Consider the following 25,535-nt stretch of genomic DNA (forward strand, 5'->3'; position numbering starts at 1 on the left):
ATAGAATCAAGGGCCAAATCCTCAGCTGGTGTAACGTGGAATAACTCCATTGACTTTGATTGAGCTATGCTGAATGACTGCAGCTCAGAATCAGGTCCTCACTCTGACTTAACTGACACTTCATCATGTAAATATTCATCTTACAGTAGAATAGTGCTTGAAAGGTATTGGGGATGATTGTCTACAAAGAATATTTTCAGTCACCTAATTAACAATATTTTTGCAATAAAAAGGTCTGAACAACTAATAACTGACTGGAAAAATTCATAGCAAGAGACGGAAAGATTTGGTCCACTTGCACGTGTCAGAACACCTACACCCCATGACTGCGGTGCAGCAGCAAGCCACAACAGGGTCTATTGTAAAGAGTGCAGTTCCTGTGGAAACTGTTGCTACATATTGTTAAGAGACAACCTGCCTGAAATACAGAGCGATATGGTTGTTGGTTAAAACTCTGCAACTGCTCATGAATTTACTGGCTTTAAAAACAAAACAAAAAAAAACAAAAACGTGCTTTTTGTCTTGTCTGTGATAATCCATAGTTAAGCATCAGTTTTGGTTATTCTTTTCACTCGAGGCTAAACTATTTTTGCAGACATTTTTTTCTGAACACAGTGCAATTTTGTTTTTTACATGCTCTGGTTTGATGTTGACAGCTGCCTAGATCATGTATTAATGAACCACGTGGTTTATAGCAGGGAGGTATCTATTTTACTGGGGGGAGGTTTCAGGTGGTCAAAAGAATCTTTTGAATCGTTCTCCCCAGAGCCTGTATACAGAACCCTGCATCAAAGGTGTTGTATAAAAAACAAAATTTAGTATCATAGTCTTTCCTCCCCTACCATTGCTGCTCAAGGCAGTAGCAGGTGCTTCGGAGCCTGTTATTTAAGTGAGATGTGACATTGCTTGAAAAACAGGGTACACAACAAATATATTATTGATGCAACTCAATTTGTAGTAAGAGAACTAAGATTACGTTTTTTAAAGTATCAAAGTATATACTCATCTCCTCTATTCCTTACACATATACACTGCTAAGTGACAAAGGGAAATGCCAGAGTTACAGCAAATGCCAGAAACGCATTATGATCACTCAAAAAAGCAGCTATAACACGGCCTCCTGTAAAATAGCATAACTGAATTGGAGGGGGAGGGAGGCTCCAGAAAGACACAAATTGACTTTTTCTTGATGAATGGAACAAAAGTAAAAAAATGTAACGCGTGGCTTGATCTTAAGGACAGAATTATGACAAACTTAGAACTAAGACCTCAATCCAGCAAAGCACTTAAGTACATGGATGGTCCAAAAAGAAAAGGAGGACTTGTGGCACCTTAGAGACTAACAAATTTATTTGAGCATAAGCTTTCGTGAGCTACAGCTCACTTCATCAGATGCATTCGGTGGAAGATACAGTGGGGAGATTTATATACACAGAGAACATGAAACAATGGGCATTATCATACACACTGTAATCAGAGTGATCACTTAAGGTGAGCTATTACCAGCAGGAGAGCGGAGGGGACCTTTCGTAGTGATAATCAAGGTGGGCCATTTCCAGCAGTTGACAAGAACGGCTGAGGAACAGTGGGGGAGGGGGGGATAAACATGGGGAAATAGTTTTACTTTGTGTAATGTCCCATCCACTCCCAGTCTCTCTCTATTCAAGCCTAAATTAATTGTATCCAGTTTGCAAATTAATTCCAATTCAGCAGTCTCTCGTTGGAGTCTGTTTTTGAAGTTTTTTTGTTGAAGTATTGCAACTTTTAGGCAATACTTTAGTGGTTCAGTCCTGCAAAGCCTTGGAGCATCGGATCGCGACCGACAGAGCCCTGCTCCTCACTCGTGCTCAATCTAACTGGCCATTAGATTGACTTGAGCTACAACAGACTGAGAAGAAGTGAAGTGAAGAAACAGATTGACAGAGCCAGAAGAATACCCAGAAGTCACCTACTACAGGACAGGCCCAACAAAGAACATAACAGAACGCCACTAGCCATCACTTTCAGCCCCCAACTAAAACCTCTCCAACGCATCATCAAGGATCTACAACCTATCCTGAAGGACGACCCATCACTCTCACAGATCTTGGGAGACAGGCCAGTCCTTGCTTACAGACAGCCCCCCAACTTGAAGCAAATACTCACCAGCAACCACACAACAGAACTAACAACCCAGGAACCTATCCTTGCAACAAAGCCCGTTGCCAACTCTGTCCACATATCTATTCAGGGGACACCATCATAGGGCCTAATCACATCAGCCACACTATTAGAGGCCGTTCACCTGCGCATCTACCAATGTGATATATGCCATCATGTGCCAGCAATGCCCCTCTGCCATGTACATTGGTCAAACTGGACAGTCTCTACATAAAAGAATAAATGGATACTAATCAGACGTCAAGAATTATAACATTCAAAAACCAGTCGGAGAACACTTCAATCTCTCTGGTCACTCAATTACAGACCTGAGAGTTTTCAGAGTAGCAGCCATGTTAGTCTGTATTCGCAAAAAGAAAAGGAGTACTTATGGCACCTTAGAGACTAACAAATTTATTAGAGCATAAGCTTTTGTGAGCTACAGCTCACTTCAGTGACTATTCTTCAACAAAAAAACTTCAAAAACAGACTAACGAGAGACTGCTGAATTGGAATTAATTTGCAAACTGGATATAATTAATTTAGGCTTGAATAGAGACTGGGAGTGGATGGGTCATTACACAAAGTAAAACTATTTCCCCATGTTATTTCCCACTCCACCCCCCACTGTTCCTCAGACGTTCTTGTCAACTGCTGGAAATGGCCCACTTTGATTATCACCACAAAAGGTTTTCTTCCTTCCGCCCTTCCCCCCCCCCGCTTCCTGCTGGTAATAGCTCATCTTAAGTGATCACTCTCCTTACAATGTGTATGATAAAACCCATCGATTCATGTTCTGTGTGTGTGTACATAAATCTCCCCACTGTATTTTCCACTGAATGCATCCGATGAAGTGAGCTGTAGCTCACGAAAGTTTATGCTCAAATAAATTTGTTAGTCTCTAAGGTGCCACAAGTACTCCTTTTCTTTTTGCGAATACAGACTAACACAGCTGCTACTCTGAAACCTGTCATAGATGGTACAAGTGACTTCAGTGAGACTACTCATGTTTAAAGTTACACACATGCTTAAGTGCCTTGCTAGATCAGGGCCTAAATGGTCAAAATTGTAGTAGCTTCTCCCCCTATCCCTCCCCCAGTTCTGATGTTTAAAACACTTGTGCACTGTTGATATTTTGTGTGTCAGCAGAGATACTTTCAATACTGTATATTTCTCCACTGGTCTTGTCTAACCCAGGAAAATGAGTGGTGTTTTAAAACAAGTTAAGGTTTTGAACACCTACACTTACCTCTCTAGCACTTACCTTAGAGACTGTGAGATTTAAAAATGTATTAATAGAGGTTATAGTTAACCCTGGGGGAACTTCGGATTGACCATGATCAGCTAACACATTAAACCTTGTACTATGCTACCTACACGTTCATATTTGAAAACATGTTAATATTAGTTATGCTAGCCAACATGCCTTAAAGCACATTTTCCTAGTCTAGACATAGGCCATTTTGTAAATTTTCAACCAAATGACAAGTGTAAACAACTTCTGAGGGTCCAATCCTGAGTTTCACATTCAATGCATTTTGTTTGCAGTGGGTAAGGGATTGAAAAATGTTTTGGAAGCGTGACAATGTAGTCTGAACTTCCACACTATGCCTGAAGTTGCTAGAAACACCACTAGAAGAGTGTTTGAACAGCTCCTGTTCAAATAAGACAGAAAGTGAATATGTTCTGGAGAAACAAGATTCTATCTTTAGCACAGAGAGCATGCAAGGCATGAACTCGTTAGATTTCACACATCAGAACACTGTAAAAAGTTTTTTTCTGCTAATCCAACAAAATAACATGCTCTAAAGATAAAGACATAAATTAAATGGGCCCAGTCCTGCAAAAAGACACCAGTGCTGCAGTATTTGCACTGGCTTCCTATAGGTCTCCAAGTAGAGTTTAAGGTGTTGGCCATGACCTCCAGGGCCCTAAATCTCTCCTCCACAAGCCTTGCTGACACCCTCCTTTCTTGATCACCATAGACAACAACACTATCCTGCCTAAAGAAAAGGAGTACTTGTGGCACCTTAGCGACTAACAAATTTATTTGAGCATAAGCTTTCGTGAGCTACAGCTCACTTCATCGGAAGCATCCAATGAAGTGAGCTGTAGCTCACAAAAGCTTATGCTCAAATATATTTGTTAGTTTCTAAGGTGCCACAAGTACTCCTTTTCTTTTTGCGAATACAGACTAACACGGCTGCTACTCTGAAAACTATCCTGCCTGTCACTTCGGCCTCTAAGTATCTTTGACTCGGAACTCTTGCTAGGTCCTCACACCCAGGCTATGTCTAAATCTTGCTAATTCTTTCTGCCTAAAATCTTTAAGATACTCCCTTTCCTATCCATCCACACAACTAAAACTCTCATCCAGGCTCTCATTGTCTTGCATCTCAATTTCTGCAACATCCTTTTCTGCCCATGACATATGCAATCTTGTCCAGCTCTCATCCATTCAGAAAGCTACTGTTAAGATCATTTTCCTAGCCCGTCACTGTAGCCCCATCATGCCTCATTTTACATTCCTTCACTAGCTCCCCCATCTCTACTCCAAATATAAGCTACTTGTCTCATCCCCCCACTTCCTATCCTCTCTCAAACCATTCTATATCAAAAGGTCTACTCCCACCTCCAACTGGCCAATGATGTCAGCCTCCATCACCCATTTACTTTTCTTATGCTGCCCTTCCTGGTTGGGAAGAGCTTTGGGTAACCATCTGTAAAGCAACCTCATTATCTTTCTTCATAACCCCTCCTTAAAACTCTCCTTTGTTGTCACACCTACAAAAAAATTTAACAGTAGTTAGGCTGCTGGGGTGTGATGAGACCACTTCCGATCACCAATATTGTTTCATTGTTTCCTGGTACTCCCCCACCCATCTCTGTGTCCATCTGCTGTCTCTTGTCCTATACTTAGATTGTAAGCTCCTGGGGTCAGGTACATCTTTATGTTCTGTGTTTGTGCAGTGCCATGCACCATGGGATCCTGGTCCCTGACTAGGTCTGCTAGGTGCTATGATAATACAAATATCATCATCATCCTGGGATCCACCTATCAGAGATCACTTTTCTCACTATGACATACTGGCCGAAGATACAGACAGCTAATAAAGGAGAAAAATCAACTGGCTGGGTGTTCTCTGGGATCGTCCTAGGACACTAGAACTTGCTTCCTCCTTGGGATGAAACAGCCTGACTTGGTGATCTTCCAGGCATGCTTCAAAGGTTTGGAGGAAAGATGAAAGCATGCTCCTGAGGGGAGAGAGCGTGCTTTTGTTTTATTTTGTTTTTACATTTATTGGCTGGCTGAAATAATTTTTTTTATCTCCCATCAATTATTTGATGCTGTGGGCTGAACTGATTTTATTTGTTATTATTTATTGCTGCTGGGGGTAATTATAAATGTAATTATCTCTAGGGTGCTCAGTGCTTCTGCACTGGGCTCTTCACTGTTGTTAAATCTACAGTATTAATAAAGTGATGAGCACCTATCTGTGGTTCCAGTCCTGCAAACTAATTTGCGCTCACAGATCTTTTTTCCATCAGAGCCTGGACAATGTCATCGGGGCTCCATAGGGATACGGCGTTCTGCCCACCAAATCATCTTGCAGGATCAGGACTTTGGTAGGGTCTACATTCATGTTTTACATACAATTGCTAATCTCTATTCTGATAGAACAGCTTTCACATCCACAAGAAATTGCACCGCCTATCTGGACAACATAGCAAAGCAGAAGTAGCTCCATTGAGGTCAATGGGTTCACACTGATGTAAAGCGGGTGTGAGTCAAATTAGAAGCGTCAGGATTTCTGTTCCGAAATTGCATCCCATAAAAGATATGCACCTAGCAAAAAACAAAAACTTTTTACAGACTGACATTTCACAATGAAGTGCAAAAGGAGGCGGAAGACATTTGTTAGGATGGCCTTAAAAATAGATGCCAGAAAGAACAAAATTTGATGCCAGAAAGAATGCTAAAAGAAAAGGAGTACTTGTGGCACCTTAGAGACTAACAAATTTATTAGAGCATAAGCTTTCGTGAGCTACAGCTCACTTCATCGGATGAAAGTGAGCTGTAGCTCACGAAAGCTTATGCTCTAATAAATTTGTTAGTCTCTAAGGTGCCACAAGTACTCCTTTTCTTTTTGCGAATACAGACTAACACGGCTGCTACTCTGAAACCAGAAAGAATGCTGAGAGCCTAACTTCTCTCACAGCAGTTTTACACCATTAACTATGCTAGTGTTACTCCTTATTAACATGGGGGATTGGATCAGAATCAGAATTAGCCTGGAAATTAGAAGGTTTCCAATCATCAGAAGAGGGAGGCTCTGGAATAGCCTGAATAGTTGGGGCAAATAACCTAACTAATGTTAAGATGCAGTTTGATAAATTCATGAATGGGATTATATGACAGGGTTACCTGTGACAGCAGGGAACTGGACTTGATGACCCAAAAGGTCCTTTCCAGTCCTGCGTATGAGAGAGAAATTTCAAATTCTTTCCTGAAGAATGAAAAATAAGAAATTACTTACAGAGTCACAGTCCATTTAAGGCCACCTGTTTTTACCGCTCATGGCAATGAATGCCCCTTACTCTTGGGAAGAATGTCCCATCAAAATTCATAGAGCCACTGCCTTCTCCTCTCCTCAGGGCCTCCTTAAATATCTACCTCTGCCATGATGCCTACAAACCACCATTGACTGACACTGGCATCCACTTGCAACTACTTTGTCCACTGAGGCAACTATTTTGTCCAGACATACCCAGAACCTCTCTACTGTTCCACCATCCACCACTCCCACGTGTCTGCTTATCCACCTATTGCAAACTGTCATAGCCCTAGACTGTAAACTCTTGGGGTCACAGAATCTCTTTATTTTATTCACAGGTACATCAGCTAGCACAATGGGGTGCTGACTGAAGCCTTTATAGGTTCTATCACTACATAAAAGAGCAGCAGCTATCATTTTCTCTTTCATAACATATCTATACTGGCAAAAGCCCTAGTGTGGCTGCAGTTATGCCAGCAAAAGCACTTTAATGTCAATATAAGCTACGTCTATACTAGGAGTTTGCTGGGATACCTATATCACAAACCTTTTCTAGTGTAAACCTTGCCTTAAAAATAAACCAGGATGTTCTACTTGATCTTTGAATTTTTGACTAGTTTAAAAACTCTGCAGCCTGGAGCATGGTAATTATTGTCGGTAACCCACCACTTCAGATGTTGTCTCCCTGATATTAAAAACTAAGACTTCACAGTAGCCAGAGGCAGACTCATTTAAAGGCTTATGATTGCTGCATATGTCCCTGAATTTCCAAATGGGCTGAGATTTTGTGGACAGAGAAGTGTGGTGTTTGGTATGGAACCATTTACAGGAATACTTAGAGACTGATTTTATTTGATATCTCTTCTGCTTGTCCTTTTCCATGGTTACACAAAAGCTCTGGGGATTTCTTGAATGTATTAGCGAAGCACAACAACTCAGTCAAGCATGAAACATGGAAGGAACTTGTATACTGTGCAAGGAGGAAAACAATTGAATTTCCTTCATTCAGCTTAGTAAGGAGATATGCTTTCGTAACGAATTACACTATAAACTGGTAGGTTTTCCAACCTTTCAATAGTCCAAGCCGCCTCCTTGGTGGCCCATTATCACCTGTTGCTCAAAATAAGTCAAAACCAAATTGTTTAGCAGAAGTTACTCAAAATCAAAAACCCGGATCATGCTGGCTAAAACGCAGCCTTACAAAAAAGCCTATGTGGTAAAGGCTTAATATAAATGCAAACGCACAGAGGCCCCATCAGATTAGACTACAAAAGTCCTACAGAACTCAGTTTTGTACAGAAACCTCCCCAAAGTGCTTGGTTAGCTTTTTTCTACTGTTAACCTAACCTCAGCTCCCTTTCTTAACAAGCAGCCTCTTCTAAAACAGCCAGGGGCTCAGGCCAGCAAACATTCATCCCTGGAGTGACTTTACTGACATGACTGGTCCCATTGTGTGAGTGTGTTCTGACCCCAGAACCAGATTAATAAATCCCAGACCTAAACTCTTACCCTCTAACGAGGGTCCCCAGTTAGTTTCATCAGCATTCCCTGTGATCTAATTTGGTAACCTGGTATATAATAGCAGGAAAGCCACCCTTTCTTTCTTTTAGCTTAGTCAGTCTTCATCTTAGATGAAGGATGTTGTCATATGGAAGGAGTGGCTATTTGATCCAACTCTGCAAGAAGTATGTCACCCTGCCTTTACAGATGGGCAACAGACTGACTTGAATGGGTAGGCAAATACCCAATCAACTTTTTAAAACTTCTTTCTGAACCCAATAGTCAGATTTTGCATTTTGCCCATCATTCAACCTCTCGTTCAAATCTCTCTTTACAGATTTAGAAATTTTATTAAGCTAATGTTAAAGTTATATAATACAGTAACTCCTCACTTAACGTTGTAGTTATGTTCCTGAAAAATGCAACTTTACGTGAAACGATGTTAAACTAAACCAATTTTCCCATAAGATTTAATGTAAATGCGGGGGGGTTAGGTTCCAAGGAAATTTTTTGGGGGCAGACAAAAGGCATTACATACTGTACAGTACTGTACTGTAGTTGGGAAGTGCCCCTGGCTTATCCCACACAGGCATAGCCCACTGCAGGCAAGGATGCTAGGAAGCACCTTCACAGCAGCAGCGGCAGCTTACCCGGAGAAGAACAGGTGCCAACTTTGCTGGGGGATGCTCCAGGCCCGCCTCTTCCTATCCCGCTCCATTCCAGGCCCACCTTTTCCCACCCCTACTCCATCTCCTCTCCAGAGCACACCGCCTGCCCCTCCTTCCCCGCCCCCAGAAAGTCCTAAGCCGGCCAAACAGTTGTTTGGCGGGCTTAGGACTTTCTGGGAGGGAGGGGGAAGAGTGGAGACGTGGCGCTTCCTCGCTCCTTCCCCTCCCTCCCACAAAGTCCTAAGCTCCACCAAACAGCTGTTTGGTGGTGGGGGAAGCACTGGGAGGGAGGGGGAGGAGGCGGAGAAGGGGAACTTGTGCAATGCTCCCTTGTAAAGTCATTGCTCTTCCACAAAATCTTACATGCAGTGTACAGAGCAGGCAGTCAAATGACATTATAAGTGAGCATTGCACAACTTTAAACAAGCATGTTCCCTAATTGAGCAGTGACATAACTTTGAAACAACATTAAGTGGGAGGACATTAAGTGAGGAGTTACTGTACATAGGTTAAGAAAAGAGTGTCTGTACATCTGTGTATAATAATTAAATAAACCCAAAAGTACAATGGTTGGTTTAAAAGTAATACAATCTAAATAGTACATAATCAGCAATAACCCAAGTAAGATTAATAACTTTTATGATACAATTTAGATATTAGCATCCAATTCTGCGAAGTCTACAGTGACAATCCATGTCAGGAATATATATATGCTCAATAGCCTGAATCAGAAAGGTGCTGAGCACCCTCAACTTCCTACTGGCTCACAGCTTTGGGTCTTAAAACAAGCATCGTCTAGGGCACCCTGTTCATCTGTCTGCCCACCTAGATTCTGGAAGACTTGGGGAAGGGACAGTGTCCTCCTTTGGGTCTTATACGCCACTTAGCAGTTGATGCTTCACAATAAATAATAAATTATTCTTCTGATCACATTCAAAACAAGGGAAAAACTTCTGCATCTGCTACAAGAAAATTATAACTCTACCAAAGAATTTTTTGCAACCATGCAAGAGAAATTTAAAAGGATTTTTGCAAGGCAACACAAGAAGGGCGAAGCTAGTTTTCACCCCCACTGCAACCAAGTGAACTGCTAACAAGCCACTGTGCAAGCATCCATCATGGGAGCAGATGGCAAAAAGACTGTCAAGACATGCCAGCAGTTCCAAGCCCATCAATCTAATGGTCCATCTGTTGTGTATTTTCCCCTAGTGGTTTTAGAGATGTTTAAGTAGGTGAATCCCTTGACTTCACACACTTCAAGATCAAAGCTAACAAAAAGTTTGAGATAGTTTAACAAGGCTGGTGAGTAAAAGTGCTGAAAATTCTAGGAGCTATATCTATAGACTGACAACCTTTGTAACAACAATTAAATCACTCCCTAGTAACTATGACAATTCAATGCTGTTCCAACATGCTCTTACAATTACTATTTGTTCATGCTTAAAAGTTACATCAGCTACTATACAAGTCCCATAGGAATGAATACTAAGATATTTGATAGTGATCTATTGTAAAAATTTCTCCATTCAGTTAAAACTTCAGTACTTTGCATTATTTATGGCAGTGGTTCTCAAACTTTTGGAGCCAACCCCCCGCACCTCCTTTGAGTTACAATTTTTGGTTGCGCTTCCCCAAACCAGACAAAAAGAGTGAGTCAGAGGGTAGAGGTGGTACTCCCGCTCTAAGTCCCACCGCACGGGGCTGAATCCAGAGCCGCCTGGCATTGCCGCTGGGCCCCCCCAAACATTCTTACACTCCCCCGCAAGGGACGCACCCGACAGCTTGAAAACCTCTGATTTATTGTGTCTCAGGCCATATCTACACTACCACCTATGTCTGCAAAACTTATGTTGCTCTGCAGTGTGAAAAAAAACACATCCCTGAGCGACATACGTTTTGCTGGCATAAGTGGTAGTGTGCACAGCGTTATGTCGGCAGGAGAGCTTCTCCTCTGCTTGCTGGTGGTGGTTTAATTATGTCGACGGGAGTGCTCTCGCTGTTCCCATAAAGCAGCTACACGAGAGATCTCACAGCAGCGCAGCTGCACCAGTACAGCTATGCCGCCGTAAGATCTCTTGTGTAGACACAGCCTCAGTGTCATCTGATTGTCAGCAGAGGCACAAGTAAATGAGGCACCATACTTGAGCTACAAGCAAAATCCTTAAACAAAAGTCTGCAAAGCTCAATAAATGCTTTAAAATAATTCTTGTAGCACCAGGGTTGTAATCACAATGCAAATCACAACATAACAGCATCCAGAGTATAATGATGAGCTTGATTATCCACTGCCTTGCACCTGCTGTAGCTGTATGCACCTGTGTACTGCAAGTGTAAAGTGCTACCATTCAAGTTTGGCAGAGTTTTACACCCACTCAGCAGGCAAAGGTACAAGATAGTGGAGATAGCTAGGCCCACTTTATTCATACGATAGGTATGTTGGCACTTAACAGGAGACATTAAACATACCTAAAACGGTAAACAAAAAAGAGAAAGAGAGCAGGGCCTCACTACAAATCTTCCCTATTAACATGCTCTTACAAATTTGCAAGATGAATGTCACACCTGCTTAATAATGAATATGCAATTACAGAAATATTCAGGTTGTAATAATATTTGTTTAGCAGAGATGCTTTGGCAAATCAACTCATCTGAAGAGTTATGAGACGTAGGTAATTCTAAGATGATCCTCCAAATATGAATTTCAACATACACCCCAAGCATAGTATTCCATTCTGATACCCAGACAACTCACATGCATAAAGTTACTCATATATGTCAGAGTTTGGGGCCTAAATTGCTATGGATTAAGCAAATCATCACATATATGACATTAACTGACAAGGACCAGTAGTAGTGACAAGCTACTTGCTAAAGATGCCTCTCTTTCCACATCTGGATGCTCAAGCATACTAAATTGTCTAATTACAGACTGCAAGATTTGCACTGTGCACTATGCTTTCCTACGGCTTTCAGGAAATACTAGCCATTGATTAGTTAGATGCATCAAGGGCTACAATATTATTTTAGAACACCAGGCCAAAAAGAGTGCATTAGTTCTTAGGCCTGGTCTACCCACAAAAGTTGTACAGCTTTTATTATACTGGTGTAGTTAAAAGCGGTACAACCCCCTTTTTAGTGAGGACCGGTTCTACTGGTATAAAAGTGTTTATACCAGTATACCTTATGTCCGCACAGGAAGGGGAATAAGCTATACTGGTATAAAGAACCTTTCATACACAGAATCATACAAATCATAGGTAGTGTGGAAGGGATCCCAAGAGTTCATCTAGTCCATTCCGCCCATTTTGAGACAGGACAAAGTAAACTTGGACCATCCCTGACAGCTGTTTGTCTAACCTGCTCTGAAAAACCTCCAATGATGGGGATTCCACAACTTCCCTTGGTAACCTATTCCAGTACACACCTATCCTTATAGCAAGAAAGATTTTCCTAATATCTAAGCTAAATCTCTCTTGCTGCAGATAGCCTATTATTTCTTGTCCTACCGCCAATGAATATGGAGAACAACTAATTGCCATCCTCTTTAAAACATATCTGAAGATATGTTATATAAGAATTCTTCCACTGACCTAGCCATATCTGCAGTGGAGGTTAGGCTGACCTAACTATGTTGCACAGGGCACAAAATTTTTCACAGCCTTCAGCAATGTAGAAAGGTCAAACTAAGTTTTAGTAGTGTCAACCTAGCTATGAGCTTGTCTTCACTATGCGGAGATCAACACTGCCGCAATCGATGCAGCAGGGGTTGATTTAGCGGGTCTAGTGAAGACCCGCTAAATCAGGGGTGGGCAAACTATGGCCCACGAGCCACGTCTGGCTCATTGGACCTCTTAATCCGGCCCTCGAGCTCCCTCCAGGAGCAGGGTCAGGGTTTGCCCCACTCCACGCTCCAGCTGGGGAGCGGAGTTGGGGACTTTCTGTGCGGCTCCTGGAAGTAGCGGCACGTTCCTCCTCCAGCTCCTATGCATAGGGGCAGCCAGGGGGCTCCGCATGCTGCTGCTGCCCCAAGCACCTCCCCCCATAGGTCCCATTGGCCAGGAACCATGGCCAATGGGAGCTGCAGGGGTGGCGCCTGTGGATGGGACAGCACGCAGAGCAGCCTGACCATGCCTCCATGTAGGAGCCAGAGAGGGAACACACCACTGCTTCCAGGAGCTGCTTAAGGAAAACGCCACCCGGAGCCTGCACCCTTGAGTCTTTCCCTCCATGCCCCAACCCCCTGCCCCAGCCCTCCAAACCCCTCGGTCCCAGCCCAGAGCACCCTCCTGAACCCCAAACCTCTCATCCCTATCCCCACCCCAGAGCCTGCACCCCCAGACAGAGCCCTCAACCCCCCGTGCCCCAGTCCTGATCCCCCTCCTGCCCTCCGAACCCCTCGGTCCCAGCCCGGAGCACCCTTCTGCACCCCAAACCCCTCATCCCCAGTCCCATCCCAGAGTCCACACCCCCAGCCGGAGGCCTCACCCCTCCTGCACCCCAACCCCCTGCCCCAGTCCGGAGCCCCCTCACACATTCTGAACGCCTCATTTCTGGCCTCATCCCAGAGCCCACATCCCCAGCCGGAGCCTTCACCACCTCCCGCACCCCAACCCCCAATTTCATGAGCATTCATGGCCTGCCATACAATTTCTATACCCAGATGTGGCCCTCAGGCCAAAAAGTTTGCCCACCCCTGCGCTCAATCGACGGCAGAGCGCTCTCCAGTCGACCCCGGTACTCCATCTCTCCGGGAAGAGTAAGGTAAATCGACTGGAGAGGGTCTCCCATCAACACAGCGCAGTGACGATACCTGGATAAGTTGACCTAAGCTATGTTGACTCCAGCTACATTATTCACATAGCTGGAGTAGCATAATTTAGGTAGACTTACCCGGGTAGTGAAGACAAGCCCTATGAAACTCAGGAGCGTGGCAAATTCACATGTATGAGAGATTTAGTTAAAATGACCTATGCCCTGGTGTAGACACCATTAGGTCGATGGAAGAATTCTTCTGTCAACCTAGCTAAAATCCCTTCCACCACTGTGGCCAGTATCTACACTACAATGGTGTAGCTGCAGCTCCACATACAGATTTTGCACAGATATCTATGAGTGTGTAGCCCAGACATTGTATAAGGAGGACTTGAGCCTTTCCACCTAAAACAAGTGTTATTGAAATAGGCAACAAAACTAATAACCAATATTAACAAAAAGATTGACAAGATGGGTGTGAACCACAATGCTGTCACACTGCATGAGGTTTCTCCCTTGTCTTATCTTTTCATCAGTCCATTATGTATTTCAACTGCTCATTCTACAGGGCTGGAGAAGCACTTAACACTGTTGGGGCTGACAATAAATAAGCAAGATGTATAGCACCAATGTTGTATTTTTCTATAGACACAATCATATCTCTGGTACTTCGATACATAACGCTACTTCTCAGCCACTGTGCTGAACTGAGAAAGGAAAGCACTGGCAGCTAAGATTTCAATATCCATCTGTTCTCTCCAGTGGCACTTCTCTCTCCCCCATGTATCATCAGTGTGATTTGACTGGTGTTTTTTTGACTACATTAACTAAACTGTCTGGTCTCATCAAGTTATTAACTGTAATTCCTTCTGGGAATATCCAAACTCCCCTGCAATCTGTCTACCTGGAACGGTGGGTATTTTCATTCAGCATTTCTTGTCAAACTGTAAATTATTGCTAGATGGATACACTTCCCTTTCCCATATTCTAGTTCTGGAAATGAAAGTAGGAGATCCTTTAACTGACACAGAGATCATTATTATGCACCACATTTTAAGAAAGATGTGAAAAAATTGGAAAGATTCCAGAGAAGAGCAGCAAAAGTGATAAAAGGTTTAGAAATCCTGACCTCTGAGGAAAAGTTGAAAGCATTGGGCATGTTCAGTTTAGAGATGAAAAGACTGTGAGGGATGGGGGACCTGATAAGAGTCTTCCAATATGTTAAAAGAAAAGGAGTACTTGTGGCACCTTAGAGACTAACAAATTTATTTGAGCATAAGCTTTCGTGAGCTACAGCTCACTTCATCGGATGCATTTCGTGAGCTGTAGCTCACGAAAGCTTATGCTCAAATAAATTTGTTAGTCTCTAAGGTGCCACAAGTACTCCTTTTCTTTTGACGAATACAGACTAACACGGCTGCTACTCTGAAACCTTCCAATATGTTAGTGGCTCTTATAAAGAAGACAGTAATTAATTGTTCTCCAAGTCCACCAAGGGTAGGGCAAGAAGCGATCGGCTTCACCTGCAGTAAGGGAAATTTAGGTTGGACAATAGGAAAAACTTGCTAACTCTAAGCATAGTTAAGCACTGGATCAGGTTTGAGGTAGGTTTTTGAATCCCTGTCACTAAATCCCCTTCACTGAAGAACAAGGTACACAAACACCTGTCAGGGATGATCTAAGTATACTTAATCCAGCCTCAGCACAGAGGGATGCACTAGATAACCTGCTCAGGTCCTTTGAAGCCCCACATTTCTATGATTCTGTATATCATCTACTCTATCATTAGGGTTGAAACATGAACTATAGCTCTGAGGGGAAGGATGCAAATTGCACCTACTTGGAAAGTTGGGGAACAACATACAAATATTGATGTTTGGCTTATGCTGTTATGTATGTGATCTATGCATGATCATGCATTGCCAAGTTCATCCCTGTAACTGGTTTAAATTCAGGGGTGAATTTGGCCCAAAGTGTGTGTGCACATCCACAGGTGTATGGGTATGTGCATATGTAGATTTGTAAGGAAATGTATCCTTCCTTGTATGCATATGTTTACAATTAACTGCAAACATACACGTATGTATGAGAGTTTGTAGGTGTGCATGTGCAACCCACTAGTGAGCGTGCATTACTCACATATTCAAAGAGAATATGAGTTTTTACAGCCCCTTGTTGGGGAGTATGGGCTCTTGAGCTCATGTTTTAACCCTGGAGGTCCCCAGTTCAATCTTCAGCAGGTTGGCCAACATGGTGGCCGTCACAGATGCATCTTGTCACCCTTGCATGCAGAATGCACGTACCAGTGTGAATGCAAGTAGGTGTATGAGCGCAGAGACATATGTGCATACACAGAGGTGTACAAGTGCATGCATGCTCACGGGCGTGTGAATATACATGCCGGTATATATGAGCGCACACTCCGTGGGCAGCCCACGTCCCCACGGAAGGACAGCTACTCACCCAGCCTTCGAAGCTGTCAGCGTTGCCCATGGTATGTAAGAGGTCATGGAAGTGCAGGGTGCAGTTGGCCACAAAGTCGTCGTAGCCGATGGGGGTGTCATGGAAGACGGCCAGCTCCAGTTTACGGCCATCGATGACGGGGGCAGAGAACTCCTCGTTGTAGGTGGGCTTGTTGGTCTTCTGTTTGGTGCTGGTCTGCCCCACCCGCACCTGGTCCACGCTCACCGCCACGTAGGGGTCCAGCAGCTGGTAGCCCTTCTTGAAGAGCGAGTGTCTCAGCGACCAGCGGGTGGGCTGCAGACCCACCGCCTCGCCGACCCGCACCTTCATGTACCCGTTGAACTTCATGGCCCCGGCCATGGCAAGCCGGCTGGGACGCTGGGGGAGGCACTAACGGAAAGGGGGAGGCACTAACGGAGAGCCGGCGGGGATGCTGAGCTCAGCAGCTCCGGGGGGGAGGGGGTCAGGCAGTGGCAGCTCCTCCTCAGCGGGGCAGGCCGCCCCAGCTCCCCCATCTCTGAGCCATGCTGCCCGAGCCCGGTCCCAAGCCCCCCCTCCGCCCCCAAATCCAGGCGCACCCCTCCCTTGCCCGCCGGGACGCCAATCGCTGGGGTCGGGGGAGGCTCTGGCTGCAGCAAGCTCGCCCGGGTTCACCTCCCCGCGGGGAAGCGATCACCCGCCGCCCCAGCGACAGCAGCCTCCCCGCCCCCGCCGAGTCCCCGCAGCGGGAGCTCCCGGCCCTCGGCAGCAGGAAGCCGCCGCCAGTTCCGCGCCCGCCCGCCGCAGCCTCCCCTCAGCCGGCGCGGGAGCTCGGGCGCCGCCGCCGCTCGCGCCGGGCCCCGGGAGAGCGCATCGCCGGCCCTGCCCGCGCGAGCCAGGCGGGCGGGAAGCACCTGAGGCATGTGTGACAGCGCGGGGAGGAGCCTGGAACCGGGGCGGGGCGAGGCGGGGGGCTGCGTTGGGGCCGCTCCCCGCCGGAGCGGCTGGAAAAGCCGCTTCCCTGCGCCCAGCCCGCGGCAGGAGGGTGACGGGTCCCGGGGCGACTGGTTGCCGGCGGGACGGGGAGGGGGGGGGTCATCGCAGCTGCCCGCTTTGCCCCCCCCCGGCCCTCTCGGGAAGGGGCGGAAGTGGGAGCTCAGCCCGCCTAGTGCTGGGCGCTGAGCGGGCACCTCGCGCGGGCGGGCCAGGCAGCGGAGCCGCGCTCTCGTGGCGGGCCTGGGCTCGCTCCCGCCCCCGCGTGGAACAGGCGCGTTTCCCGCTCCGCAGGCCGGAGCCGGACCAACCTGGAAAGGCTGGTCCGCCCCGCAGCTCAACACCAAGCTGACTCGGACTCGGGCGGGTACAATGGCCGGGTAGAGGTTCAGGCTCGTGCTGGAGCCCCGACTCTGAGGCCCGGTGGGGACGGAGGGTCACAGAGCCCGGGCCCAGCCCAAATGTCTAAGCGGCAGTTTTAGAGGCCTGCAGTCCGAGTTTGAGTCAGCTGACGTGTGCCAGCCACTGGTGCTTTGTTGCAGTGGAGCCAGACCCCACGAGCCCGTCCCGGGACGCGGACGGGAAAGGGGCGCCCTGTGCCCGTGGGGGATCGCTTTCTTCGACTGCTGAACAAGGAGGTTAGGTGATGCCTATTAGAATAAAGAGAACAGTTTTCATTCCTGTCCCATCTCGCTGCTAACCCTCTCCTGCCATCTCAAACAAAAAGTGCCCCAGCCTGAGCTTTGGTTTTTGTGGTGTGCAGTGGAAAGTAAGATGGTTGAATTCCCTCATTAGTGATAAATGGCTGGGAGAGTTTCTTCATTTCCATCTGGAAGTATGTGCACCTGCCCTGCTTTGTATCCTGCAGACTCCTGTGAACCTTACAAATTACGAAACCCTGCTATTTCTCATGTTGCTATTCTGCAAAGTAGTTTCACGCTCTCTCATGTTCTCTCAGGAAACATTAAATAGCAGACTGCAGCGGGAAGGATTTCTATTATATAATTATATACAACAATTGACATTAATGCAAAAAGTCAGGGATTGCAAGAGTTAAATCTTCCAGCAGCAACATTGCATTGGCCCGTGCAAAGCTTTGCACATCTTGTGTTTTATCACACACATTTTATAGCAGAAATAGTAATATTAAAGCTACGCATTGAACCAGAAAACAGGAATAGAAAATGTACAAATATTTTGCTATTCAAGCCTTAAAAGTTGCATTGCCTGCATTTTGTGATTAACTATGCAATGTACCATTAACATGGGCTTTGGCATTTAAGCCACATCTATACTCTAAAGTTTTATGGTGAAACACTTGCGCACATAACAATATCAGTATGTCGCAAGAGTGAGTTCACATTTAGCTGTCTTTGCCCATGCACCAGGTCCTGTTAGGATGTGTCTACACAGCAACTAGACACCTGCATCTGGCCTGTGCCAGCCGATTCAATCTCGGGAGCGTTTGGGCTGTGGGGCTGTTTCATTGCAGTGTCAACTTCCAGGCTTGGGCTGGAGCCTGAGCTCTGGGGCCCTTCCACCTCGCAGGGTCCTAGAGACCTGGCTCCTGCCTGAACCTGGAAGTCTACACTGCAGTGAAACAGCTCCTTAGCCTGAGAGCCCCACGAACCTGAGTCGGCTGGCACTGGCCAGCTACAAGTGTCTAGTTGCTATGCAGACATAAGCTTAGTGACAGCATGGGTAGGCATCTCAGTCCCCCCATTGGCACCTTGCAGCACGCTGCCTTCTAGGTAATATTTGCAGTGTATTGTGGGATACCAGCACTTCTCTTAGGGAATTGTGGGAGTTGGTGGCCAAGTTTCCACAATTCCCTCTGTTCCATAATTGGCTCTTCCTCATGATTGTTTTCAATCTCTCCACCATCTTGCTGTCAGACGCACGTATACTGAACAGATCAGTGGAGGTCTCATCTGTTTTAGAGACGACAGCTACAGTTGCAGAGCTACAACCGCCACCACAGCAGCCAGGGTTACAGCACTGAAAATGGGGAAACTGAGGCATGGATGATATGGATAGTGAATAAAAATCACCAGATGCTGCAGGCATTCACTGACCAGTTGCACACAGTGGAGCAGCATTTCTGGGCCTGCAAAATGAGCAGCGAGTGGTGGAACCTGATCATGATGCCAGTTTGGGATGAACAGCAGTGGCCGTAGAACTTTCACGTGCGGAAAGCTACGTTCCTGGAGTAGTGAGCAGAGCTCACCCCAGCCTTCCAGTAGAGAGACACCAAAACAAGAGCTGCTTTGGTCCGTGCACCTCTACCATAGAAGTCTTAGACTGAAAACTGTCTGAATAGAATTCAACAATAAATGTTACACCTGCTTGGCATGGCATTTGGCACAGCATGAGAAAGGGCGCTAAACTGTGGGCTTCTATGGTAATGACAACACTTCTTTGATTTTGACCTGTAGGTGGGGGGTTATTCAAATACTTTTGATTGATCACAAAAATGGATGCCTTTTCTGAGATCTGAAACTTTATTTTCATAGTCACCTTTTGTGGACCCTTTAGACATAGTGTGCTGACCCCCAGCAGTCTGCAGACCATAAATTGAAACCCACTGAGTTAGACCCTGAGCATATGGGCAAAATCCACCAGCCAGACACCTGGGAAAGAAGTCTATGTAGTAGCTCAGAGCCTTCCCCATCTAGTGTCCCATCACCAGCTATTGGAGATATTTGCTGCTAGCAGTCACAGATCGGCTACCTGCCATTGAAGGCAGTTTCATCATACCATCCCCTCCATAAATTTATCAAGCTTGGTCTTAAAGCCAGTTAGTTTTTTTGCCCCCACCACTTCCCTTTGAGGGCTATTCCAGAACTTCACTCCTCTGGTGGTTAGAAACCTGAGTACATAAGCAGAAAGGGGTACTCTCAGGGGTGAAAATAATGCCGAAGACTTACTGGTCCGGGGCCTCGGGCGGAAGGGGCAGGGCTGGGGCGGGGGGAGGGAGGTCAGCATCCCCCAGCCAGCCCATCTGTGTGCTGCATGGCCTGCACCGCCCAGGGCTCCAGCGGCAATTTAAAGGGCTTGGTGCTCCAGCCACTGGTAGTGGCAGCAGCAGCCGGAGCCCCGGGCCCTTTTAAATCGCTGGCCCCAGGACAGCTGCTCCTTTTGTCCCCATCTGCCGTTGGCAGCCGGGGAAGGGGGAGGCAAAAGGCACAACAATGTTAAAGCACTGCCATGTCAGCTCTTTGAAGTCAGCTGGGTATAGGCCGGTACCGGCGGCCACTTTTTACCAGTATACCGTACTGGCCCACTTTCACCTCTGGGTACTCTTTCATGATTATGCAATGATTAGTGGATGTCGGGGGACATTTCTCTGACGTTAACATTGATGGTCAGGTAAGGTGTGTGATGCTTGCATCTTTAGGAATACAGGACTTTTTGAAAAGCTGCAAGCAGGGACATTTTTCCCAGACTGGCATATTGCTTGTTTGTTTTAAAAAATAAAAATCATCTGTCATTAGTAAAGTCAGTATTTAAATACTCCTCATTAAGTTCTGAAGTTCACAGCTCATTGTGGGGAATTGGATGGGTTCCTACCTGCTCTGCTGCTATTGTTTGGCTGGAGTTTTCTAGTGAGTTACTTTGTAATCTTTGGTTTCAGAGTAGCAGCCGTGTTAGTCTGTATTCGCAAAAAGAAAAGGAGTACTTGTGGCAAGGTGCCACAAGTACTCCTTTTCTTTTTGTAAACTTTGCAATACAAGAAAATTTGGTCCCTTGAAGGTCCCAATTTAAGCACAGAGCAGGCTTGACCATGCTTAGCTGTGCTTGATCTGATGAGAGTATCCAGTAGAATGGCTATGGCAGATTAAGGTAAATAGGCCCTTGTTGATTCTGTCTTGGTCTCACTGAAGCCTCTGATGGATTCAGGAACCTTGGAGTTTATTTAATCTTGAGATCAGATCCACAGTTCCCAGAACTTGGATTTTGTTGGTGGGAATCCTGGTCTGGCCTCCAGTCAGCCTCAAAACTCTCCCCCTGCAGCCCTCTGGCTATATTTAATCTAAAAATTATTCCCATCCCACTGAACTCCCCTCCTTTCAACCACTGTACATAATTGTGCAAATGGAATACCATACGTAAATAAAGCAAATCTTTCTAATCGCCCCTTTTTTTCCTGTCCTTCCATTTCCTCATTCTACTCTTTCCTTTCCACCTCTCTCACCTTCCTACCATTTACTCTTTTTAACTTTTGTTTTCTTTATCTCACCTTTCCCCCCCCCCTCCTCCCATGGGCAGCGGTATCATAGGCTGGGGGAGGCTGTGGCTCCCCAAACAGCCAGGTGTGGCCCCACCCATTCTCGGTCCCCAGGCCCCCTCCTGTGAGTTCCCCTGTCCCTGTGTCGTGGCCCCAGCTAGGTTCTCTGGGGCTGGGGAGGCTGTGGCCACACCACCCGCACTCCTGGTGCTCTGGAGGCTGCGGCCACACCACCCGCACTCCTGGTGCTCTGGGACTGGGGAGGCTGTGGCCATGCCGCCTGCCCTCCTGGTGCTCTGGAGGCTGTGGCCACGCTGCCTGCCCTACCGACACTCTGGGGCCACACTGCCTGCTTGGCACTCCGGGACTGGGGTCATGCCATCCACCTTCCCGGAGCTCTGGTTGCACCACCCGCCTTCTCAGTGCTCTGGGGATGGAGCCACGCCTCCTGCCCTCCTGGTGCTGGGGGCTCTAGCCTGGGGTGGGGACAGCAACCGCGGTGGGGGGCTCTGAGCTCCGGCGGGGGTGCAGAAAGGGTGGGGCTGGGGGCAAGCCTCCCCCAATGAGCGTTTCACACGCCACCCATGCCTCCTCCTCCTCTTCATTTTCTCTGCCCATCTCTCTTCCCTGTCACTATTGCCTTTCTGTCCCTGTACGCCCAATCTGTTCCTTCCATAGCTTCCCTCTGTCTTCCTCTCCCTCACCTACTCTCCCCATCAGATGATCCTCACTTTGCCCCCAACCCTCTTCTCTTACTCCCTCCAGTTGCTTCATCACTCCACTTCTCACAACACCTGGCATGATGGAGTGGCAGGTTCAAGATCTTTTCAGACACAGGGATCCTCTTCACTCCCCAAGAGAGAGCAGATGTAACAAGTTCAGTAGTTTAATAGTTGCCCCATTGTTTCTCTCGTGGAATCAACAGATCTGCCAGAAGAGCTTCTATCAGACCTTGTCGCTGTTTTTTATTAGGGCTGCCCATTAGTCACAGTTAACTCATGCAATTAACTCAAAAAAATGAATCACGATTCAAAAAATGAATTGCAATTAATCACAGTTTTAATCGCATTCTTAAACAAGAATAGAATACCAACTGAAATGTATTAAATATTTTTGGATGCTTTTCTACATTTTCAAATATATTGATTTCAATTACAACACAAAATACAATGTGTACACTGGTCACTTTATATTATTTTTTATTACAAATATTTGCACTGTAAAAATGATAAACAAAAGAAATAGTATTTTTCAATTCATCTTATACAAGTACTGTAGTGTAATCTCTTTATCGTGAAAGTGCAACTTACAAATATAGAAATTTTTTTCATTACATAACTGCAATCAAAACAAAACAATGTAAAACTTTAGAGCCTACAAGTCCACTCAGTCCTACTTCTTGTTCAGCCAATCGCTCAGACAAACAAGTTTGTTTACATTTACAGGAGATAATGCTGCTTGCTTCTTATTTACAATGTCACCTGAAAGTGAGAACAGACATTCGCATGGCACTTTTGTATCCGGCATTGCAAGGTATTTCGGTGCCAGATATGCTAAACATTCATATGCCCCTTCATGCTTCAGCCACCATTCCAAAGGACATGCTTCCATGCTGACGATGCTCGTTAAAAAACTAAATTGTTAATTAAATTTGTGACTGAACTCCTTATGGGAAAATTGTATATCTCCTGTTCTGTTTTACATGCATTCTGCCATATATTTCATGTTAGCGCAGTCTTGGATGATGACCCAGCACAGGTAGGTGTTAAGAACACTTTCACAGCAGATTTGACAAAACGCAAAGAAGGTACAGATGTGAGATTTCTAAAGATCGGTACATCACTTAACCCAAAGTTTAAGAATCTGATGTGCCTTCCAATATCTGAGAGGGATGAGGTGTGGACCATGCTTTCAGAAGTCTTAAAAGAGCAACGCTCCAATGCGGAAACTATAGAACCCGAACCACCAGAAAAGAAAATCAGCCTTCTGCTGGTGGGCATCTGACTCAGATGATGAAAATTAACATGCATCAGCAGGGCCGTCCCTAGAGGGGTGCGGGGCCTGAGGCGAAAGTGATATCACTTCCAGGACCAACAGTGCTGGGGTCGGGTAGGGGAAGCTGGGGGAGGCGGTGCCTCCCCAAACAGCCAAATGTGTCCCCGCCCACACTCCACTCCCCCCAAGGCCCCGTTTTGGCAGCGCCGCTTGCCTTCCTGGGGCTGGGGAGGCTGCGGTGTGTGTTCTCCCTGCCGGCACTCCGGGGCTGGGGAGGCTGCAGTGGCACTGTTGTGCACTCTCCCTCCTGGCGCTCTGGTGCGCGTGCTTTCCCTTGAGTGGAAGGGGCAGGGCTGGGGGTAGCTTCCCCAGCCAGCAGTTCACCAGTGGCCTGTGCGGTGCTGGCCAATCGCGCCAGCCCATGGGGCGCCCCAAAGTGCGGGGCCCGGAGTGGTCCCCCCAATTCACCGTCCCCTAGGGACGGTTCTGTGCATTGGTCTGCTATATTAGTAGGAGTATTGCCAGCAGATAAAGGGAAGTGATTATTCCCCTCTATTTGGCACTGGTGAGGCCCTCCTGTACCTGGAGTATTATGTCCAGATTTGGTCCCCCCACTACAGAAGGGATGTGGACAAACTGAAGAGAGTCCAGCCGAGGGAAATGAAAATAATTAGGGGGCTGGGTCACATGACTTACGAGTAGATTCTGAGGGAACTGGGGTTATTTAGTCTGCAGAAGAGAAGAGTGAGGGGGGATTTGATAGCAGCCTTCAACTACCTGAAGGAGGGTTCCAAAGAGGATGGAGCTAGGCTGTTCTCAGTGGTGGCAGATGACAGAACAAGAAGCAATGGTCTCAAGTTGGGGAGTGGGGGAGGTCTAGGTTGGATATTAGGAAACACTGTTTCACTAGTTGGGTGGTGAAGCACTGGAATGGGTTACCTAGGGAGGTGGCGGAATCTCCATCCTTAGAGGTTTTTAAGGCCCAGCTTGACAAAGCCCGGATTGGGATGATTTAGTTGGTGTTGGTCCTGCTTTGAGCAGGGGATTGGATTAGATGACCTCCTGAAGTCTCTTCCAACCCTAATATTCTATGATTCTGTGATCCTCCCCCATGAAGGTCTCATCCTGCTCACTAATAGTTAAAGATTGATTTGTACCAAAGGTTTTTAATTCCTTCCAAAACTTGTGTTAGCATTAACTATGATCACTCTGAACTTTCTTCTTATCCATATAAATCCAATCCTTTTTTTAATCTTGCTAAGTCCTTGGTCTCAGTGACCTCCTCTGGCAGAGAGTTTCACAGGCTATTTACATATTGTGTAAAAAAAATCCCTTGATCTGTTTTGAATTTGCCACCATTTAATTTTATTGACTGTCCCCTTATTCTTGTGTTATGAGACAGTGAGAAAAGAAGCTCCAGATCTACCTTCTCTAGACCATTCATTATTTTAAATACCTTTATCACCTCCCTTCTTGTTAGTCATGAGCTGTCCATAATAGTCAGCTTGGACCTTACACTCCAGGGACTTTGTATGTTCCATGCTAACGATGAAGGGCAACTTGCAATCATTACAAGGCTGCAGTCGGAGACATTGTAAATACTGTAGGCAAGACCTGAAAATTTAAAAGTGCCAAACCATGGAGCTGAAAAGTCCACAGAATGAGCCAGCAGACCTTATATGGGCTGAGCAGCAACCACAGATTTTGTAAGCTCCACAATGGTAAGCATGAAACTTCCAATGTCCATAGGCCTTCAAGTGCTCAGGTTTCAGGTGCTATAGTTGTAAACAAAGGACATTTAAGTTTCTTGAAAAGGAGTTAGTTTTGGTTTTTGGAATTTACGAGGTCCACCTGAAATGTCTGATTTGCACCCAGCTTTCTTTAAAAAGTTTTTTTTCTTATGGGGCTTAAAAATCTCTGCAGGCTACTCTAGCTGAGCAGCTAACCTCGGGAAGACTTATTTAGAAGTTAAAATATCTGCCAAAACCTGTGGGAGCACACAAAGGTTTATGTTTATGCAGAAAATCCATATTTTGAATACTTTCCAACTTTACAGGATAATAACTGCTGCAGAAGACTGCCAAGGACTAAGGAATAAAATGAGTTTAGAGTGTCTAGACCAAACCACTTTTGCAATGATTAGATAAAATTTGAATTAAAATAAAAAATGTCTGACAACATTAATTACAAAGCTGCTCTATAACACACTAGAGATCTATCTTTCTACCTCTTCCTTGGTTTTCTAGTCAGAAGCAGAGGAGA

The 25,535-nt window shown here is 45.9% G+C and overlaps 1 protein-coding gene across 1 annotated transcript in view; it reads right to left on the reverse strand.

Moving 5' to 3' along the window:
- PRKCH (protein kinase C eta) overlaps positions 1-17,822 on the reverse strand; it is a 175,239-nt gene extending 157,417 nt beyond the window's left edge. Inside the window, exons 1-2 of the mRNA XM_038406933.2 lie at positions 17,362-17,822; positions 16,079-16,468 (exon numbers count right to left, since the gene is read on the reverse strand). Of these exons, the coding sequence (XP_038262861.1) occupies positions 16,079-16,438 (360 nt within the window). The 5' untranslated portion in view covers positions 16,439-16,468; positions 17,362-17,822. The remainder of the gene's footprint in view (positions 1-16,078; positions 16,469-17,361) is intronic.
- Between the last annotated feature and the right edge of the window lie 7,713 nt (positions 17,823-25,535).

The sequence above is a fragment of the Dermochelys coriacea genome, chromosome 6 (genome assembly GCF_009764565.3).
Source record: "Dermochelys coriacea isolate rDerCor1 chromosome 6, rDerCor1.pri.v4, whole genome shotgun sequence".
Taxonomy (NCBI): Eukaryota; Metazoa; Chordata; order Testudines; family Dermochelyidae; genus Dermochelys; species Dermochelys coriacea.